We start from the raw sequence: 20,379 nt of genomic DNA on the forward strand, positions 1-20,379 counted from the left end.
GCCATGTTCTTTTAAGAGTATGCAAACATCATCTATGTGTACTCCAGGGATGGGGAATCTGTGCCTCCGGTGGTGTTGGGACTCCTATTCCCATCAGCCCCAGTAAGCATGGCCAGTGGCTTGGCCTGATGGGAGTTGTAGTCTAGCGACATCTAGAGGGCATGAGGCTCCCCATCCCTGACATAATTCATGGAAATGAGGGGGTTGTTGTTAAAATATATCATGCTTTGGGGGACATGTCGAAAATGCATTATGTGCCGCCTTGTGCTATCTTGCACAAGAGATGTTCCCAGTAGACTGTGTCTCTGTGGTGCTGAATGTGCCATGGATTCCCAGTACATCCAAGCACAAGTAGCCAGGGGTGTACAAGAAGTGGCAGTGACACGTCTTTGTGACCCTTAAAAGTTTTAAAGATAATATAGCGAGAATATGCTTTGTGTAGACAAATTTGCATGTCAAGTAAGCTGGGCTCCAGAGGAGGAAGGCTTAAAGAATTGTGTTTCAGATTGGAAAGTGCTTCTTTGTAAAAGAAAGTACGTCTTTGCACAGCATGTAGTTAAACTGTGGAACTCGCTCCTGCAGGAAGCAGTGGCGGTGACCAATTTGAATGCTTTAAAAGAGTATTAGACAAAATTTGTGATGGTAAAGGCTCTGCTTCTGAATACCAGTGTCTGGAAACAACGGTTGGGGTGGGGGGTGGGGAATGCTCTTGTGCTCAGGTCGTGCTTGTGGGGTCCCCACAGGCATCTGGTTGGCCACAGGATGCTAACCAAATGGTCTTCTGGCCTGATCCACCAGGCCTTTTCTTATGTTCTTATGAAGGCAGCCTGAGACATTAATCAAGGAAGTGTCTGCTGAACATCCATGGGGAGGCTGTTCTCTAAACACGGCTCCCCAGTGGAAGAAGACCCCACCTAACGACTGAATAGGGAGATGCTCAGAGAAGAGCTTCAGAAGATAACCTTAATAGGCTGGCAGATTCACATAGACAAGGGGCCTCTTAAGTCTTTATAGATCACAGCCACACTTTTGCCCAAAAGTAAATTGGAGGCCAGTGCAGTTTGTTTCAGCACCAGTGAATTATGGTCTTTCTGATGAACATTTGTCAGTATCCCAGTTGTTGTATTCTGAACTAGTCATATTTTCCCAAAGCACATTTAAAGCGCATTGTGGTAATCTAACACAGATTAGATCAGATATGTCTCTCTCAGGTACAAAGAGCCAGTGGGGATCTTTTTGCCTCAGTAGGCAAGTGGGGTTCTAGAACTAAACTTCATACAGTGGTATCTCGCTTCAGGTTACATACGCTTCAGGTTACAGACTCTGCTAACCCAGAAATAGTGCTTCAGGTTAAGAACTTTGCTTCAGGATGAGAACAGAAATCGTGCTTTGGCAGCGTGGCAGCAGCGGGAGGACTCATTAGCTAAAGTGGTGCTTTAGGTTAGGAACAGTTTCAGGTTAAGTACGGACCTCCAGAACGAATTAAGTACTTAACCCGAGGTACCACTGTAATCTCTTTTGTTAAATTGCAAAGGGTTGGCCTGTGCCTGACAGGGACTTCTGCAAACTTGATAGGCAGAACTGCATATTCTTCACTTTTAATCCTCTAAAATGTAATGCAGTTAAGGAGGCATTGCTGATAGGAATCCCTTCTTTCTGGAACTTTGATCTTAGTTCTAAAAGCACAGATTGCGTTTGCAAACTTTCATTTCTTAAAGTCATATATGGAAACATTGCTTTGAGTAATGTTTACACGAATGAATGAATTTGAGTGGCACGTGCCAAACTCCCAGTATGTATAGTCACATTGTACAGCTCTGGCTGTTTGACTTAAATTCTCACCTCTGCCCTGCTCTGGCATGTACACACACACACAAAGACGCACACGTACTTCCTGTTTTCCATGCCCGTATTTTCTGCTGGCTCCTAATGCTTCAGGTAGCATCATTTGGAATTTTAATACTGTCAAGCCTTTTCCAAAGGTTACTGGCTGCATAACGATGGAGCTAACCTTTTGTGAGCATTTGTTTGTTGCAAAGTAGAAAACAAGAAAGCTCGCTGCAGTCAATATTATAATAATATATTATTATTTCTGAAGCATATTTTTAAAAGCAAGGCACTGTACAATATGCTAACATAAGATTAACTGTGACAAAACCCTATCTGCAGACTTACAATATAAATAAACAGGTCTGTGAAGAAAAGCAAGGCAGGGGATGTAAGGCAAGAAACTGCTTAAGTACTTCTGGATTTCTAAATCTTGATTTCTGTTTTCAGAGTTGGGATCTTGCAGCACTTCATCTCATGCTGCAGGAGATAATCTAAAGCTGCCTTCTCCAACTTGGTGGTGCCCTCTGGGCGCTTTGGACTCCCATCATCCCCAAGTGGTATGACCATAGGTCAGGGATGATGGGAATTGTAGTCCTGAAGCTCACCAAGTTGGAGAAAGCTGATCCACAAGAAAGCTCACATTCATGGGTGGAACTAAGCTATGGTGTAGAATCAGATTTACTTAGCGTGTTCTTCTATGGTGGTTGCTACATCAGGCACAGCTTTGGCTGTCCTTAGTTGTACATCTGGTGGATTTTGAGGCAAGAGGACAAAATACGTTGATCACATAAGGCAGAGGCTGCCAATGTGATTCCCCATAAATATTGGACTACAGTTCCCACCGTCCCTGCTCATTGGTCATGCCGGTTGAGACTGATGGGAGTTCTAGTCCCAACAACAGCTGGAGGGCACCACTTTGGCTACCCCTGCCCTAAGCAGGGATCACCACTTATTCCTGCCCTACCTTCTACTTCAAAACAATAAGAACAGCAGTCTAAGCAGCACTGGGCAATTAGGTCTGGGAGCCGCCATTTTGATTTCTCACAGCGATCTTAAATGAAGCATTGCTCTCGGGGCATTGTGGGAAATTATGAAATGACGCTGAGTCACTTGGCACTGCTTCCTATCTGCCAAGACCTGCCCACATAATAGGGCCACCAGAGTTCACTTTGCTAAGGACTGTCCCGAATCTGGAGCCTGACCTGATGAGACGAGGGGAAAAAATAGGGGGCAGGTACTGAAAATGGCAGTCCTATGCCAAGTTCACTCTTCTCGCTATATAATGTGAAGTAATAACAATGCATGAGATGATGGTCATCACCTCACATTTTTCTCCTCCCCTCCCCAACCACAGCCAATGAAATGACTGGGGGAAGTGATGATGATGCATCATTTACTCTTCGTTTCAGGGGAGAGGAAGGAGTCAATGCTGGGTTGCCATTTTTGCCAGGAGCATCCCCATTCTCTTTGCCATGCTTAACTTCTGCCCTCAAACTCCCCTCATATTTTTTGCCTGGATTTATGCTGTGTGGATATATGTTGGCTCCATGGTTGAAAGGGATGAATGCAGGTGGCAACGCAGCATGAATGGTCACACAGGGGGGAAAAAGTGAAGTGATTGTCTGCTGCTCCAAGGGCTCTTTAGTTCCATCCTAGGGCATCTTTCCAAGTCGAGAAAAGATGCTTTGAGACTCCCCAACTGACAGAGGAATTAGCAAGAAGAGCTGCTTCTCATGTCTCTTGGTGTGGGGTAAAGCAGAAGAGGGGTGAGGCTGGGGGTCCTGTGTCAAGCTTATCCCACCCACCCCTTCCTAATTTGAGGGACTGGATCATGCCCTTTATCAGATGTAAAGCATTTTCTCCATTGGAGCCAATGCACTTCCAGTTGATGTGTTTTTTGCAGAGGCATGAGAAGGGGCCAGCCCTTTCCTCTTCTCTTTATGTATTTTGCTAAATAGATTTCTATGCTGCTTTTTTGTTTGCAGAAGGAAAAAGAAATACCAAAGCAGATCAGACCTTAGCAACAAAGCAAATAATAAATACTCCCCAGTTATGTTCCAAGGCATAGAATTGTAGAGTTGGAAGGGACCCCAGTGGGCATCTAGTCCAACCCCCTGCAGTGCAGGAGTCAGGGTTGTTGCAATCCAGGATGTGCAAAGTATGTGAGATTGAAGGCAGTGTTTGGCTTGCCAGGAAGGACCTTGTTCCATAGCAACACAAATGCACAGCATGCCATCTCAGTTGTAGACAATACTGAGCTACATGGAGCAATGGTCTGATTGGATGTATGTTGTGGTTATATGCCAAAGCACGTCCTGGGACGTTGTACTGGTTTTGGTGTCTTTAAACAGGGTTATACATTCATGGCTGTGTGGCACGAATGGAACCTCCATGTCCAGAGGCAGTATACCCTTCAAACATCTGATTCTGGGAACAAATGGAAAGGCAGTCACTGCTGACCTCCACTGGAAGCAGTATGCTGGGTGAGATGTGCTTTGGTTTGATACAGCAAAACAGTTCCCTGGCAGATGAAAAGGCCCCTGTTTGGCCTTCAAGAACATACCCATGCCTGTGCAATGACACACTGGTTCCGCAGTTGTTTTGCTGCAACCCGCTTGGGGGCAAAGCCCCAGCACACATGGACTGCAGGGTTGATGCTTCTGTTTCAGCCCAGCCACATTTGCCTTTTTAAAAATAATTTGTCTCCTGATCCTGGAGAAAAGAGACAATGTGGAGAGAAACAGGCCGCGATTTATTTCTCCAACTTGTCTTGTAAAACTCCCTTTAAATAAAATCCACTTTTAGAGGACCAATGTTCCACGTACCAAAAAACAAAAAAAAACCCGAGCTGGCTGCAGCTCAAAATCACAATGAGGTGAACTGAATTTCAAATGTGCACCATTTTAATCTTTTCCATGCCTGCCATTTCTGTGCTCCAAAAGTGCTGCTTCCAGCTGCTTTTCAAGACAGGAGTGTTTGGAAGGTAGCAAGTGGGAGTGGGAAAACAGTTGGCAGGGAAAGGGTCAACCCCCCCCCCCCCCCCGGTTGCTTTTCCATAAACAAAGCAGCCCTCTGGCTTGGAGGGGTGTGTGTGGAATGACCAAACCCAAAATATTCATTTGCTGGTAGCATCTGCTTTGGCCCTCAAAACAACTTTTGCCAGGGGAATTCATTCTTTCTTGAAGTTGGCCAGTAGGTGGCAACCTACCATTAACTGATTTCTGTGGTCAGGGGGGGGTGGCAGCTAGCATTTCCCCCCAGTGCTCCAGATCTAGATATAGAGGAGCTTTGTTGTAATTGCTTGTGCTCATCTGCTCTGTCGGCTGTGCGAGTTTCTGAGTATTCTAGTACTATCACATATCAGGCCATCCCTTTAGTTCCCAGAGTCCCAAGGACAGGTTACGTAAAGAAGTTTAAGCTGAAATAAATAACTATAATGCTATTTGCAGAAGCTCTCCAAGTAAAGCACTCGCCAAAGCGAAAAAGTCGTGCTGCCCAAACAAAAGTCAGATTTTTTTAAAAAAAATTCACTATATTCCATAGCATAATAGGAATGATTGACTCCAAAATCCATCCTGGTAATTAATAAAATAAAGAAGAAGAACATTTAATAATATGTTTTATCTCCATAAAAAGCAAGTCGGCTGCGTATGAAAATTATAAAACACGACTGTGCCCAAAGGCTTACAATCACAAGAGCAGAACTATATATTGTAAGAAATGCTGGTGCCAAAAATAGGGTTGTAGTCCGCTAATCCTGCTCAGAATAGACCCACTGAAATTGATAGATGCAAGCTAGTCATATCTTTCAGTTTATGATTCCCACAAGTCTGCTGAGCGTATGATTGACGCAGGATATAGCCTCATGGACTCATGTGTTGCCCTCCTTTCCTGCAGAATGTATAGCACAACTTACTCAGTGCCCTGATGACATTATCTAGAGGGTTTCCCCATCCTTTGCACCGTCAGCTAGCAATACAGAGCGGAAGGCACAGAAAACAAAACAGCTCCATATTTCTTAAAATGCAGATCGGTCGTGACCAATCAATAACACAACAGAGAGGAAAAGGTAAGGGAAAGCAACAGTAGTCTCAGGCTGCATTTACATTTATTATCTTTTCCTAACATTTCTTATAACTGTTAATTTCCACATCGTATCTGAGCTTTCACGAGACATCAAAGCAACCTCCAGAGATATAGCAGAATATAGCACAAGTCTGGCACTCATTTCCCTCTTTTTCGTTTCCAGGGAAAATTCCGTTTGCAAATAATACGCGGCTTCTATGTCATGTGGAAGCTCAGATATAAAGTGGAAATTAACAAATGTCAGGGAAACAGAATAAACTGCTTTCTGAGCGCAGCCTCAGTTACTTTTGCTGATTAGCCAAAGCACGGGCTATTGTGGGCTGTGGGAGGTATTCAACAAAATATTTGCACTAGAGCAAGGATTAGCGCTGGAGCCCCCTCCTTCCTCCCCCGTCCCCATAGCACTATCCCCATATCTGTTCTGGAGAGTTGGGGGAACCCCAGAACTGATTTAGGGGTGCCTGGGAGAAGGGGAGGGGGTTAACTTCCCATTGTCCAATAAATCCTTCCATTGACAGAACTTTCTCCTTAGCACTGGGTTGAATACAACCCTATATTATTGACACATAATATTGTAGTATTTTAGAGCATGTATGTTCTGGTCGAACAATCTTGAGTTTTATCAGGAAAGACAACACCAGAGTGGATGGCCTGTGGTCTGAGCAGGTTTAAGGCAATTTCCTAATAGCAAGTTAGTAACCAGTGCTTGAGAGTTTGCAGCACACCGGTAGCTCCCAAAATGCTTGACGTTCATTCATTTTTTAAAGAAAGAAAAAGAAACCCACTATATATATAAGCCCACTATATATATAAAAAGAAAGTAATGTAAGCATATCCATGTATGTGGGTGGTGTTTGGATAAAAGGGCAAAGTTGTCCTGAACTCATGATGCAAATGTTTCACTTCTGTTTAAACACCCCTTTGCTCCCAGTGTCCCCTGGGAATCCTTATCACATATTTGTGCTAAAAAAACATTAACCACCTGCCCTGTGCTTTGTAATATCAGCAACCGATCTTTTTATCTCTTGGTTAATGTGCCTTGGTATTTTGAAAGGGGGAGGAGGGGTGAGTGGGGAGGGGAGGAGGAGGAGGGGAGCTGAGGGAAAAATTCCAGTAACATTCGATTTGCAGGGACCAAAAATTTTGAGCAAATGCCAAGCTAGCAGGGGGGCCATTATTCTGCTCTATAAATAAGTTTGAAAAAAGAAACACAAACACTCTCACACACAAACCTTTTAAATCAACATGTTTTGGTCTAATTGAGCAAGAAAGATAAATTTTGAAATGCAAATGATCGCCTTCTGTTATTGACATATTCCTGCAACCGTTCCCCGCCCCCATCAGCATTATGATATTGGATTTTAGAGAGTCATTGCAGTGTTAGAAACTCAGATATGAAAGCTAGGAGCTAAATGACACCTTAAACCTATAGTAGGTTATGGGCACAACAACGGAATGTCTAGGCATACTTTTTATAACAAGAATACAAAGCTGAAAATGAATGAACTGCAGCTAAAATCTTATGTTCATTTTTCACATGGTCTAGTCCTCATCTGAAGTCTTCAGAAAACAAATACATGCTTCCCCTGCCCACCCCCCTAATATTCTTTAAAGGGTCTCTTCTGCAGTCATCAGAGAGTGGCTGGAAGTGGGGAGGCAGAAAAAGGCCCTCCTTTCCTTTCACTCTGCAGACAAGCCCTGGATTCTCCCTACACCCCCTTTCCTTCATACAAATATATATTTTTGTCGCCACAGTTAACACATATTAAAGCCTATAAAGCTGATGGCAGAGACGCCCACCTTGAGTGTCCAGTTTGCAAACCTAAGACTTAAGGGTCCTTCAATGATCCCAGTCCAAAATTTGTTAGGATTTTAAGCATCACTGTGAGAGTCTGAGGTAGATAATGCTTTAACATGCACTAATTAAACCATCATAACTAACTGGCTAGTATATTTCAAATCAAAAGCATATCTTACATTAAAAGTACATTAAACAAGGCAACCAAAACCTAAACAAAACATGTTGGGGTTAAAAGAAAAGAAAGTTTTCAGGTCCCCAATCTATTCATGTTTTACTTGGGAGGAAGCCCCATTGAACTTGACTGGGATTTACTTCCAAGTAACAGCGGCAACTTTAATCTGAAATCTTAGGCGCAGTACTGCACCCAGAGCTATAAAACTGCTCGCGTTACGAAATTCCCTGTCACAAAACGCACCTAGAACAATGGGAGTTTTGAACGCTGAGTCATTGGCAGCAAAACAAGGCAAAAGGTATAAGCTGCTGCTAGCTCACAAACAATACAAAGTTTATAAAACTGCAGTTTGGGGATTTGGTTCAGGGGAGGCTAGCTGATCCTTTTGTTCTTATCTGCAAGGAGCTATAGCCTGGTCAAGATCAATCTGAACATCAGTGCTTAACTTGTTCCAAGAGAGGATCTTGCTCTCAATATCAGGACACTTGTCATGTGAAAGAAATTCTTATTATTATCATTTATTACCCGCTTTTCACCCTAAGTTCCCAAGGAGGCTTACAACAATTAAAACACAATATTAATATCAAAGCACCGCATTTCAAAATATTAAAAACAGTTTAGAGCAAAATGACAAAAACAAGGCAGGTCCTAAAAAGATACCTGTCAGGTGTCAGAAGCCAGGGTATCACATACAATGCGGAGTCATAGCAGTGCTCCATCTGCCATAGTACTGAATGGAATAATCTGAGATCCCTAGGAAAGTCCTTTTCCAGTGTTGCCACGTGTTCCTTTAATTGGAGATAAGAGTTGAACCTAGGGCCTTCTGCATGCGCGATGTGTGCTTTACTACTCAGCTCTGATTCTTCCCCTTGTTTCCTAGATTATTAGCACCATCAGTTTTAGCCGAGACCTTTTTCTGTCACCCGTCAGCTAGGTGGGAAAAAGCTCCTCTCTGGATGTACGTACCACCCCCCTCCTCCCTGCTGAACACCCTCAGTTATTCTCTATACATCTAGGATTATGGGATAGGGCTTCCAGTTCAGCGGGCTTGTATTTCAGGGCAAGGTTGAGTATCGGCACATCACGTGTTTAGAAACTGACACATCAGGTCAGGAGAGATATCCTTGGCCCTTACCAAGTAATGCCTTTCAAAACTCTGTTGCGATACATTTTAGGGCTTGTTGCTGCTGAACAACAAACCTTTGTGCCCTTAAGTTAAGTCATATTGACTCGCACGTTTCAGCACTTCAGAGAAAGAAAAGTTGTAGGGGAAAATGGAGTTCTATTTGCATAGAAATATTTTTTACAGGGGAGGTGGATAATCCAGAGACCTAGGTACACGTGGAGCATCAGTAAAGAGGGCCAGTTCTGTGTGTAGAGAATTGACCCTCCATTGAAATGAGTGGGTGAGCCCATTGGCAGGGAAGCTTTATGTGAGCCCTGGAGAGTCCAAATATTGGTTTGGCATGGTTGATCTTCGATCTACGAATTCCACACTGTTATTGTCGGAAGAGCAAATGGATTCTAAGTGCTGTATTCTTAAACATTGCATACAGCAAATTACTCTTTTTGTATTTTTCAAGGCACCAGGAACAAAGTGCAACCCACATTTAAAATGAAGCCGTAGTTCTCAAAGGGAGCCACTTACTAGGTCACAAGACCTGAATGTAGTAGTTCTATGGTTTGGGGTGGGGTAGTTGCTCTTCTATATAATTGAAAGGAGCTAAAGGGCAGGCTAGGAGTGAGTGTTTATCATCTTTGATAACACGGCACTAAACAACTTTGTCCTTTTTATATTGCCAGATGGCTTTAGAGGAAGTTTTAAATCCATCCTGAGGGCAGCTAACAGGAAGAAAAAGAAGGATTCTTTTATTGCCATTAGTCTTTGTCTTAAAGGACACAGGGATTTTAAATTTTTATTTCACAAAGCAGAATGTAGATGCTTGTATGTTTTGAAATGAAATGCTTCATATTTTTCAGACTTTCCTTGTTGTCAGAAGTTCCTGGACGCATATGAGAAACATAATTGAGTACAAAATTTGCAGGAAACATTTTGATTGTTAATGTGGATTAAAAAAGAAATGGCAAAAGTGTTTGTCCGATGAAAATTAAGGGAGGAGCTGGAAGAAGCACAGCTAGCTGGAGACAAAGTCCGAAGAGGACTTGCAATTGGGAGAATTCCTGGCATGATGACCTGATGACAAATTCAGCACATTGTGACGTCTGGGTGGGGAAAATCAAAATCAAGGCTGAGGAACAGCTCCAAGTTGGCTGTCCAAAGAACAAGGACAGTGTGGGTTCTGTAGGTGGAGCAATGACCTGATTTGGAATATGGCATCTTCCCCTGCTTCTCAATCCAGATAGCCCCACGTTCTTCCCTGAATGACTCCTGAATGGCTTGCATCCACTAAGTGGAGAGACCTGTTGGAACAAATTGCAGTGATAGGAAAGCAAAGCAACTGGTCACTTAAGCTTGTATGTTGCTGCCATTTGTTGTGTAAATGACTTGGGTGATGTGAACGAAATGGCTTCATTATTAAGAATGGGTATTGGGATTAGATTTACTGCAACATTAAAGCTGGGGGGGGGCTGGGGAGAGCAATTTTGTCATGCAGAATGGCATTAGCTGCTTGGACAACTTATGTGAAATCACACCACAGTCTATAGTTTTCTAGATTTTTCTTCTTCTCCCCTGGGATGCCTTATTGAGAGAAAAGGTAACCTTATTGATGTGATATACTGAGCCTAATTCTATCAATAGGTTGTGGTGGCCATTATGTGACCCATTCAAAGGAAGGGAGAGAATATGGCAAATGTTTATCTGCCTCTGTCTCCTTGATTATTGAAAGTCTCTCGCTTTAATTCTGAATGTGGAAACAGCCAGCTCTGAGAGGCAAAGCAGGGAGAATGAAGGTATTGAGGGATGGAAGGGTAAAATAAAATTATATCGAAGAGCGACTACCCAGTTGGCCCAAACATCTAAGATCTTCAAGGCTGCAAATCTTTGCATGCTTATCTTGAATGTTGACTGAACTCAGTGGGGTTTTCCATTGAGTAAACATGCAAAGGTTCGGATTCTTACAGTGCAATCTTACACGTGTCTGCTCAGAAGTAACACACACAGCATTCTGATGTTGCAGCCTGGTGAAGCCTTACTGAGTGTGTACTGGTAGTTAAGACTCAGGATTTTAAGGTCTTATGGGGGACCTCCCTCTGCACAATGAATTCTGTATTACTTTACTGACAAAATCTGGTAATCAGCCTTATTCTGCTGAGTGGGGCCCTGGGCCTGGGGCCCAAAGTCTTATCCTGACAGCACCACAGAGGTTAATGGGACTCACTCCTACATAGCTGTGCTTAGGACTGCAGCCTTATTTGATTTCACTACTTTGTGGGTGGCTAACATTGGCCCTGGCTCTTAAGAAAGGGCATTAAGTAGTTGTTTGAATACAGCTTTTACCTGTTTGTAAATTACAAAAGATATACACAGCACAGATGCATATATTTTTTTTATACCAATCAGGTTTTAAAGAAAATTTATAGAAGGAAGTTAGTCTAAAAGGACTGAACGATAATGCTTATGTAGTTATGGTCTGTAGCTATGGTTTGTTGGAACAAAACATCAGGGAGTTGCAACAGACACTAGTCCCCGTCCTGCTCATGTGTGGAAGAGCTGAACCCATTCAGTTCAGTGTTGGCACAGTGTTTGAGCAGACCATATTGGCCCTGTGCAACTACTGTATCATGTAAACCTGGTTGGGCGGTTCACCTGAATGTCTAAACCAGCTGTAGCTAATGTGGGCCCTCCAAAACTTGTTGGACTACAGCTCCAAGCAGGCTCATCTAATGTGGTCAATGGTCAGGGATGTTGAGAGACCAGCAACATCCAGAGGGCACAGCTTAAACTTCGCAAAGTAGGGTTTTGTTTTTGTTTTTGCTAACCACCTCCAGATGTTGTTGGACTTCAACTCGCATCACCCCAAGCTGTTGGGAGTTTGATTCCAGCAACATCTGGAGGGCCATAGGTTCCCCACCCTTGATGTAAAGACTGATAATATACCATGGTTCTGCTGTATTTTGTGTGGGGCGAGGGCAGTGCTAACCAAGATGAAGGCAACAAACTACCAGTTCCGCGTTCGTGTAAAGAGACACTCATGCACCCAGGACACTGTGATATGTTATAGTGGGCATGCTCTTTCCTTCAATGTGCCAGGGGAATTCATCCCTCTTCATAAAGATTTTTGGTGGAGAGAACTGACATAAACCCATAAGAAGAGTCTGTTGGATCAGGCCAGTGACTCATCGAGTCCAGCATCCTATTCTCACAGTGGCCAGCCAGATTCCTGGGGGAAGCCCTACAAGCTGGACCTGAGCTCAATATTACTCTGCCCATCTGTGATTCCCAGCAACTGGTATTCTGAATCATAACTCCTCCGACAGTGAGGAGAGAACATAGCCATTGTGGCTAGGTGCCATTGATAGCCTCATCCTCTGTGAATTTGTCTAATGCTCTTTTAAAGCCATTCAAGGTGTGGGTGGGGGGAGGAGGTGTTTAGGAGGGAGCAGCAGCCTCTGTTGACATTCCAAACTGAAGAGTAAATCATTTTGTCTGTAATGATCCGTGTCTATGCACTAGGTTGTCTGAAGGGCTTAGCTTCAGATATGCTCCACTAGCATCTGTGTCTCCTTGTAAATGTAAGCTTCAAGGTGCACACATCACTTGGATTTTCATTGCAAATGTCTTTCATTCAGAAGTTGGTGTTGTCTTTGAAGAAACGGAGGCCTGCGATTGGTGGAGTCTAGGTGCTTTGCTCTTTGAACTTCTGACGGGGAAGGTGAGTCATTCTGACCATTATTTAGCAAAAGGGGCATAGCAAATAACAGAAACTGTGAGAAGATCAGCAATCTCTTTATTGAGAGTACCTGAAGTGCAGGGTGCATACTTCTGTACTGCACAGAACTCTTCAACAGGCAAAGGCATTCTGACAAACAGATGATGCTAGATCATCTCACTAGGGATGCTCTATTCTTGGGGCAGAATGAAGCATTGCTTGTGTTAATGTAGACGCTGTTAATTAAATTCACAACGGACCATTCTGGTAAGATTCATGGCACCAAAAGTCTTTCCAGGGACAATGAAAAAGTTACGTTCTTCTTGAAAAGGTATCATACGGGAGCAAAATTTACAATGAATGTTTGTTGCAGGATGTAAACTAGGGTTGCAGGCTTCTAGGCTGACCATTGTACACAGTCTGCTGATATATCATGTTAACTCCTGTATTTTGTTATGTTGACTCTTGTATTTTGGGGACTTTGTAGAAGTCCAGGAAGGAAGAGAACAGATAAAGGCAAGACAGTAATCTGGTTTGCACGCCACACTAAGCCAAACCATGGTTAAACATGTGCAGGTGCTAGGAGAGGAAATCAGAGCTGTTCTGCTTCTCCTCAGTCCTTCTGCTGGTTAGAGCTAAACTGTGAACCTGATTCACGATGGCATACTAAGTTGAACCATGTCCTTCTCCATCTCTGAATGTAAAATGAGATTCTGAGCATGCACATTGAGCTCTCAGCAGACCAAACTCCCAAAGCCAACTGTTTGGGAGACACATGTGCAGAGGTTCTGTAGCAGAGCACTGTGGTGCACATTGCTCTTCTTTTACATCATTATATCACTATATACATTAACAATATTATCATGTTTCTTGTTGGTTTGCTATAGACTCTGCTGGAGTGCCACCCAGCAGGAATAAATACCCACACCTGTCTGAACGTGCCAGATCACATCTCAGAAGAGGCAAGATCACTCCTTCAACAGGTACATTCCTGGAGAATTTGTATATGCGATTTCTACACACATACATGCCAGCTGGTGATTCTTTGGGGGTGGGGGTGGGGGGTGGGGAGCGTAGCCAAGAGCTGAGAAATGAATGATTAACAAGGATGGCCTGCAAAGTCACATAGCCATAAACATGTGTAGAGCTGCAAATGGACATGCATTTCCTGAACATTTTTGTAAGTGAAGGTGTTTCATCTTGGAAAGAGGTTAAAGAGTTGTTGAGGGTTTGGCATAAGGGACCTTCACAGCCGTGGTCATGGCAAGTATAACTGTGGCCTGAATTTACTGCGAAAATCAGGTTGTTGTTTTTTTAAAAAATAGGTCTTTAATAGTTGATCCACGGTGGGTGATCCACCCCTTTGATACCTGACATATATATTTTCAGGCTCTCCCTAGTCCTGCACCTTTCGTATGAGTTAAACTGTTTTAATATTGAACTGAACTGTTTAATATTAAATTTAATACTGAATATTGACTGAGCCACCCAGTCACATGGGCAGGATACAAACAACAACAGCAACAACATGATGATGGTGATGACATTTTTGTAACCTGCCCTGAGACCTTATGATGAAGGGTGTGTAAAAAACTGAAATAATAATTATAACATTAATAGCAGCAGTAAAGTAAACAATACTACTGCAGCTACCAATAGCAGCCTGTCCACTGTACCAGAGTGAATGTAATACTTCATAACTATGCTCATCCAGTACATAAAATCTCATAGAAGGCTGAGTGCTTCCCCTCTGCACACACAGAGATTGAAAATGAATGGAATTTTACCACTGGCATCTTCGAGACCTTTATTAAAGCAACACATAGCAGTGCTCAGCTCCTGTGGGACCTCTTAAGCCAGGCCATTTGCTATTTCCCTCCTCTCCAAGTTCAAAGTCACCCGTGTCCTAGAGGAAGCGTTCCAGCCCTAGGCTGCACGTGGCTGACTTTTGGGTCGAAGGGTATGCCCCATTGGCTAGTAAATCAACCTTCTGTTGTGTGTCTATCCAAGGAAACTACCATTCATATTTGAGGAAGCTTAGTCAGGAAAAGGAAAAAGGGGCTCTTGGCATGGCTGGTCATTTGTCATTGTAATTTTCCTCTTCCATCCCCTCGCAGGGTTGCTTGGGTCAGCCCGTTGCAGAATGCCTAGGAGAGGAACAGTGTGCAGATGCTATGCCAAATGTGTCTCATGACACAGCTTCCAAAACCAGTGACCTCATTAAAAAAATAAATAAATCACACACCCCCTTAGCCAACTAAGTATTCTGTAATTCAGAGGTATTATTATTTATATTTGGATGTCTAAATCTTTTTAGATGAAGTTTGGAAAGGCTGACTTGACTGGCATTTTGTCTACAAGATCTTTCTCAAAGGTTGTCTCGGCAAAGCATAATAAACCCGTGTGTTTCCCAGCCGTGTAGATCCAGCACAATTTATTCTGCATTTGCTTTCCAAGATTATAGTTCTCTCCTTGCAGAAAGGGGAGAAAGCTTCAGAGCATAATTTTCTTTGCACTTAACTTTCCCACCTGCTGTCGCTTGTTCCGTTTTCCAGGAAGGACAGCAGAATGGCAATGCCTGCGACTGTTTTTCTGTCGGCTCATGTATATTCACAAAGGAGAGGCTTGTTTTTGCTCTCCGAGTTATCTCTACCAAGTGAGAGGTTTGAGAGATTTTAAGTGGCAGAGCCAACTTAAGATGTGCAAATGAATACATTTTATGGGGAAATTTCTCACTTTGATTATGGGGTTGTATGCATTTGAAGACGCACCGCCCAGAAGAATACAGAGCACTACTAAATGACAATGGGATGTAGGGAGTTGCATTATACAGGAGTCAGTCCTTTAGAGGAAACCCAGAAACGAATTTATTCTTTTGAACTGTTTATTTAGAATGCGACAGTCTCATAAGATGGCAAAATGTAAACTTCAGCTCCTTTATCCTTGGTAAATATTTTCCTGCCTCTTTGCTGGTTACTTCCTTTCAAGCAATCATTCTCCATCAGAATTTGCAGATATGAAGAGCTGGCTTCACTTTCTACATATATTCAGCCCCCCCCCCCCCCGTTTGAATATATTGTAAGTTCTTCAATGCAAAATAAACAAGCTGCTTAGTTTTCATAATTCTGGCAATCAGCTACTCCATTTTTTTTAGACTTGGTTTTAGAGCATCACTAGTTTCTAAAGATTACCAAGACTTCCTTTGCACATTACTCTCCCCCTTCCCTCATTTTGAAACATACACCTAAAAGTGTGGCTGCAACAAGAATGAAGTTCGTTAAAATGGGGGTTGTAATTGGTATGTTCATCACAATCAGGGATGGAGGACCAAGACTGGCAGTGGCTGCCTGTTGAGCCAGCACTTGGTGTCTGCTGCCACACAGTGTGTGGAATTGCCCTACGAACTGGAGAGGAGGCAGGTACCAACAAAGTGAAGCTTAAGAAGGGCTCGGATATAATGGAAGAAAGCTTAAGAAGCTTAAGAAGGGCTCAGATATAATGGAAGAAAGAGAACAAAGTGCACAACTAATAGGGCAAAGACAGCAGCAATTCAGGGAAGGAATTAGAAGTTGCCACTGAATGGCTTGAGACCAAAGTATATTCTCCAATACCAACCATCTCAGGCCCTATGATGGGCAGGGGCAGAGGACCTGTTGGTGCTGCTGCCACTGGGAGTTGCCCAGTTGGAGGTGATCCCTGATGGGACCTTTTCAATGCTAGTTCCCCATTTGTTGAATGCCTTCCCTAGTGAGGCATGCATGCTGCTCAATAGCTAAGTTCTCTGGGAAGCTTACAGGAATGATACAATCATAAACGCAATCTCACGGACTGTACCAAGTCCATTCTGGTATGCTTGCTGAGCACTTCTATTCCTATGGTTCATACTAACTCTGTATATTTTGCCTTAAGCTTTTGCAGTTCAACGCTGTGGAGCGTCTTGGTGCTGGAATTGTCGGAGTTGAAGACATAAAATCCCACCCCTTTTTTGCCCCCATCGACTGGGCGGAATTAACAAAGTGATAAGGTGCGATGAGTCCACTGCCCATGTTTACAGATACCTTTCTTGGCTGGGTGCCATCATAAAGGTTCTCGGATCTTCTGGGCAAGGATGAATAAATTTGGAGACTGGAAAGGCATCAAAGAGAGAACAGTTTCAGCCAGAATTGAGGACTAGGCCAAACTAAGGTGTGGTCTACACTAATGCGCACTGTATTTAGTAGTCCTTTTTGGCCAGGATGAGATGTGATGCTGATCATGCCCCACTCTCTGTCTTTGTTCTGTTTTGGAGAAACAATGCTGTACATTTCCTCACCCCACTTTTCATGTTTTTGGCAGCTGTTTGGGATTGGGGTGGAGAATGCATGAGAACGGGGAGCTCAACACAGAACTGAGTGGTGGCGACCTGTGTTCGTGATCCCATCTGGTTTGGGCACTTGGGGATTATGTATAATGGAATGCACTTTTTGTGTTTCTCTTGTAAGTCATGACGGAAGTGCGGCATTCCTGTTGTACATGCCAAGCTCCTCTTGCATATGCCAGCTGGAAATAGCCCTCCCCCTCTTTTTATAGTGTCAATGTACTCCTTCCCTAAGCTAGACGCAGCTGAGGTTGGGGAATGGAGAGAAGAATAACTTATTAATAACATATGCTAAATAAAATGCTATGGTGTTTCTGCAAAACTTGACATGTAACATGTATATCTCTGTATGTTTGCTGAGTGAGAGGGGCGTACATAGCATCATGTAATGTAACTCCAGAATGATTGCCTAACATCTGTCAGAAGATGGAAGAGGGCAGTCCGGCTACTCTTATCTTGTGCACGTTGGTTGGCAATGCTTGTTTTAAAGCACTAACTCTAACCTCCAGTGAATTATACGTTTTATGTCACTACAAGACAGCATATCTCTCAGCCCGATCATGATTGCTTTAGTAGTTGAACTTGGCGCAAGCCAAGAAGATGCTGACTAAGTGTGCAGATATAAATGTTTGGATATATATATATTTAACAAAGCTCCCACATTCCTGTTTAGGCTATTTTAGGTCTCATCTGTAGAGGCAGATAAAAATCAAGTGCTATGGAATTCATTACCTGTCTCATCTCAGATTGCAGGTGGGGAACCTTTGGGATGCTTTCCCATTTCAGAACCTCCTTGGACTCTCCTTCCTTGGAGGTTTTGAAGCAGAGTTTGGACAACTGTCTGTCATGGATGCTTTAGCTGAGAATCCTGCATTGCGGGGCGGGGGCAGTTGGATTAGATGGCCCTTGAGGTCCCTTCCAACTCTACAGTTCTGTGATTCTGTCACCATGGAAAGCTAACATATCAAGCATGCCCTCCCTGCCGAGCTAAAGAAGAAGGGATTTTTTTAATGGGAAAAGACAGTTGTGGTGTTTTGTTTTGGCTTTTTCTTTTTTCATGTGGGAATGCTGAACCGTGCAGGATCCCACCTGCAAAATGGAATCATGTACAACACAATCTATTTGCATGTGCATATTAATTCTGAAAAATGTCGTTTTGCCGCCTCCTAGATTCCACTGCCGCCCTGTTTCTTCATTCAGAAACACCCAATAAATGTGTGTTTGTGTCTTACTTATGTGCATCCCTCCTAAGGAGGAGAGAGCCTCCAAATTGCTTCACCAAGAAGCACATTGGAAGCCTTCCATATGCAACAGCATTCTACCATTTTGAATTCCATGGCACTTGCTGTGGGCAAGTTTCTAACTACATGTATGGGCTGTCCACAAGAAGATGGCTGTCCTTTCCTGGAAAACAATCACTCTTTTCAAACAGATTGTTCACTAAGAAGCTGTTTCAGGTGGGTTGTAGGCCTACCAACTGCTTAAGTCCATAAAAAACATGGTAGTTCTGCCATTGGTACTTAAAACATGTTGGTAATTTTGCCAGAGGGAGAAAAAAAGGAGACGATACTGCGGGCTGCAGATGTTTTGGGGGAAGGGAGTGGGGGAAATAAAGCACTCTAAAAGCTGATATTTCTATCTAAATAAAGAGATTTTCTTTTTAAAAAATGCTTTTGTTTTATTAAATTTATAACTCACAGAGGGTACCGATTCAAAGTCTTCAGAGATAAAAACTGCTATGAGGATATTCTTGCGCTGTTCCCAGATTGCTAAGTGCGTGCTGCAGAAGATGCTTTTCAACATTGCATCTGAGAGTTGCTTTGGCTTTGAAGGAAAGGCGTTCCAAAGCTGGGAGCTGTCACCACCCGCATGTTGGCATGCACCCTGTTGATATTTGGTGCAGGCACCCTTCAGTTCACTATAAGCAACTGGGAACTGCTCTCTCTTGTGCAAGCCCAATGTTTTGAAAGCTTTGGGGGAGGTCTTTGATGTACTCAGAAGACTACTACACCCCAGGGCAGCACATGGAAAGACCAGCATGGTGGGTTTCAGGTGTCTTGCTCTCTCTGGGTAAGGATGGGCAAATATGTCCATTTCAGTATCTCTCAGTTTCTCATTCTTCAAGTTCAGTTCTCTGCATTTCTTCATCAGTTTGCTTTTTTTTTTTATAAAGGAACTAGTTCTTAATGTGAATTTTCACCTCACATACACGTTTTTTGGCATGAAGCCTTGCCTAACAGACACATTTTGGCAAAGCACTTTCTCCTTATATAATGCATGGCCGTGTGTTATTTTCACTATTGCACACATTTTAGTAACACACTTTGCACTAGTGCCCATCACTTGGCTGGAGAAACTGCATTGCAAAAGGGCTGATTTCAAAGGCTGGCTGTGTTCCGCTTTGCCCCTCAGAAAGTGTGTGTTAGATAAGTTTGCCTTTAAAATGTGAATTGAATCAGACTTCTCCCCGACCATACCTACAGAAACTGTTTCTGCACCTTTGGTGCTGTCTACAGCTTCCACATGGGAAGTAGAAGCAAACAAGAAATAACAACAAGAAAAACAACAACCCACAACCAGGGTGGGAGTGGGGGGTAGACAAAAATGAAGTTCTGTGCTTCATACTGGTCCTTCTTCAGGGAAATTCAGAGAACAGTGGTTTAGAATTCAGAAGTGCTACTTCTTGCTTCTGCTTCCTGTTCCTTTTTGGAGTTCCCATTTTTGTCGCAGCCTCTGCACATCAACTGATCCCGTGTACATTTTCTCTGAAGTAATTCCCAGTGTTGCTTTCTCCCCAGGATGTTTGGCAAGGATTGAAGCCTTAGGATTACCACCTGCTATATATTTGCATGTGTAAGTGAGACTTGCTGTCATCGTAGCCTCAAGCAGTTCTCTCCAGAAACTGGTTACGAGTTAGAGAAACCCACTTTTCAAAGTGAAAGATGAAGCCCACAACTTTGAGAAGGGTCACAGCAAAGAAAAGAGCATTTTTCAGATGGGTGAATCTATCAATATTAATCTCAGTTTCTCATTTTACCGGTCTTAAATTCTGTACTCTACATTTTCAAATTTAAGTCCTCATGAAAACTTAGCAGCTTTTTAGTGTGCCCCCCCCCCCCCGTACACACTTTGGCATGCAATTTTGCCGGACATAGCCATTTTTGCAAAGCAGTTTCTCCACATATAACACATTTTTTTTCATGTTAATATGCAATTTTATACACACATTACCATAGCATTTTTGTACACGTTACTTGGCTGGAAAACTGCACTGCAAAATTGAGAGTCAAGTGCCGATGTC

General features: G+C 43.1%; 1 protein-coding gene across 1 annotated transcript in view; it reads left to right on the plus strand.

Annotated features, from left to right (window-relative positions):
- The window catches only part of RPS6KC1 (ribosomal protein S6 kinase C1), a 97,358-nt gene extending 78,612 nt beyond the window's left edge, over window positions 1-18,746 (plus strand). Inside the window, exons 14-16 of the mRNA XM_079968551.1 lie at window positions 12,642-12,724; window positions 13,609-13,704; window positions 16,631-18,746. Of these exons, the coding sequence (XP_079824677.1) occupies window positions 12,642-12,724; window positions 13,609-13,704; window positions 16,631-16,741 (290 nt within the window). The 3' untranslated portion in view covers window positions 16,742-18,746. The remainder of the gene's footprint in view (window positions 1-12,641; window positions 12,725-13,608; window positions 13,705-16,630) is intronic.
- The last annotated feature ends 1,633 nt before the right edge of the window (window positions 18,747-20,379 follow it).

The sequence above is a fragment of the Podarcis cretensis genome, assembly GCF_951804945.1.
Source record: "Podarcis cretensis genome assembly, chromosome: 3".
Classification (NCBI taxonomy): domain Eukaryota; kingdom Metazoa; phylum Chordata; class Lepidosauria; order Squamata; family Lacertidae; genus Podarcis; species Podarcis cretensis.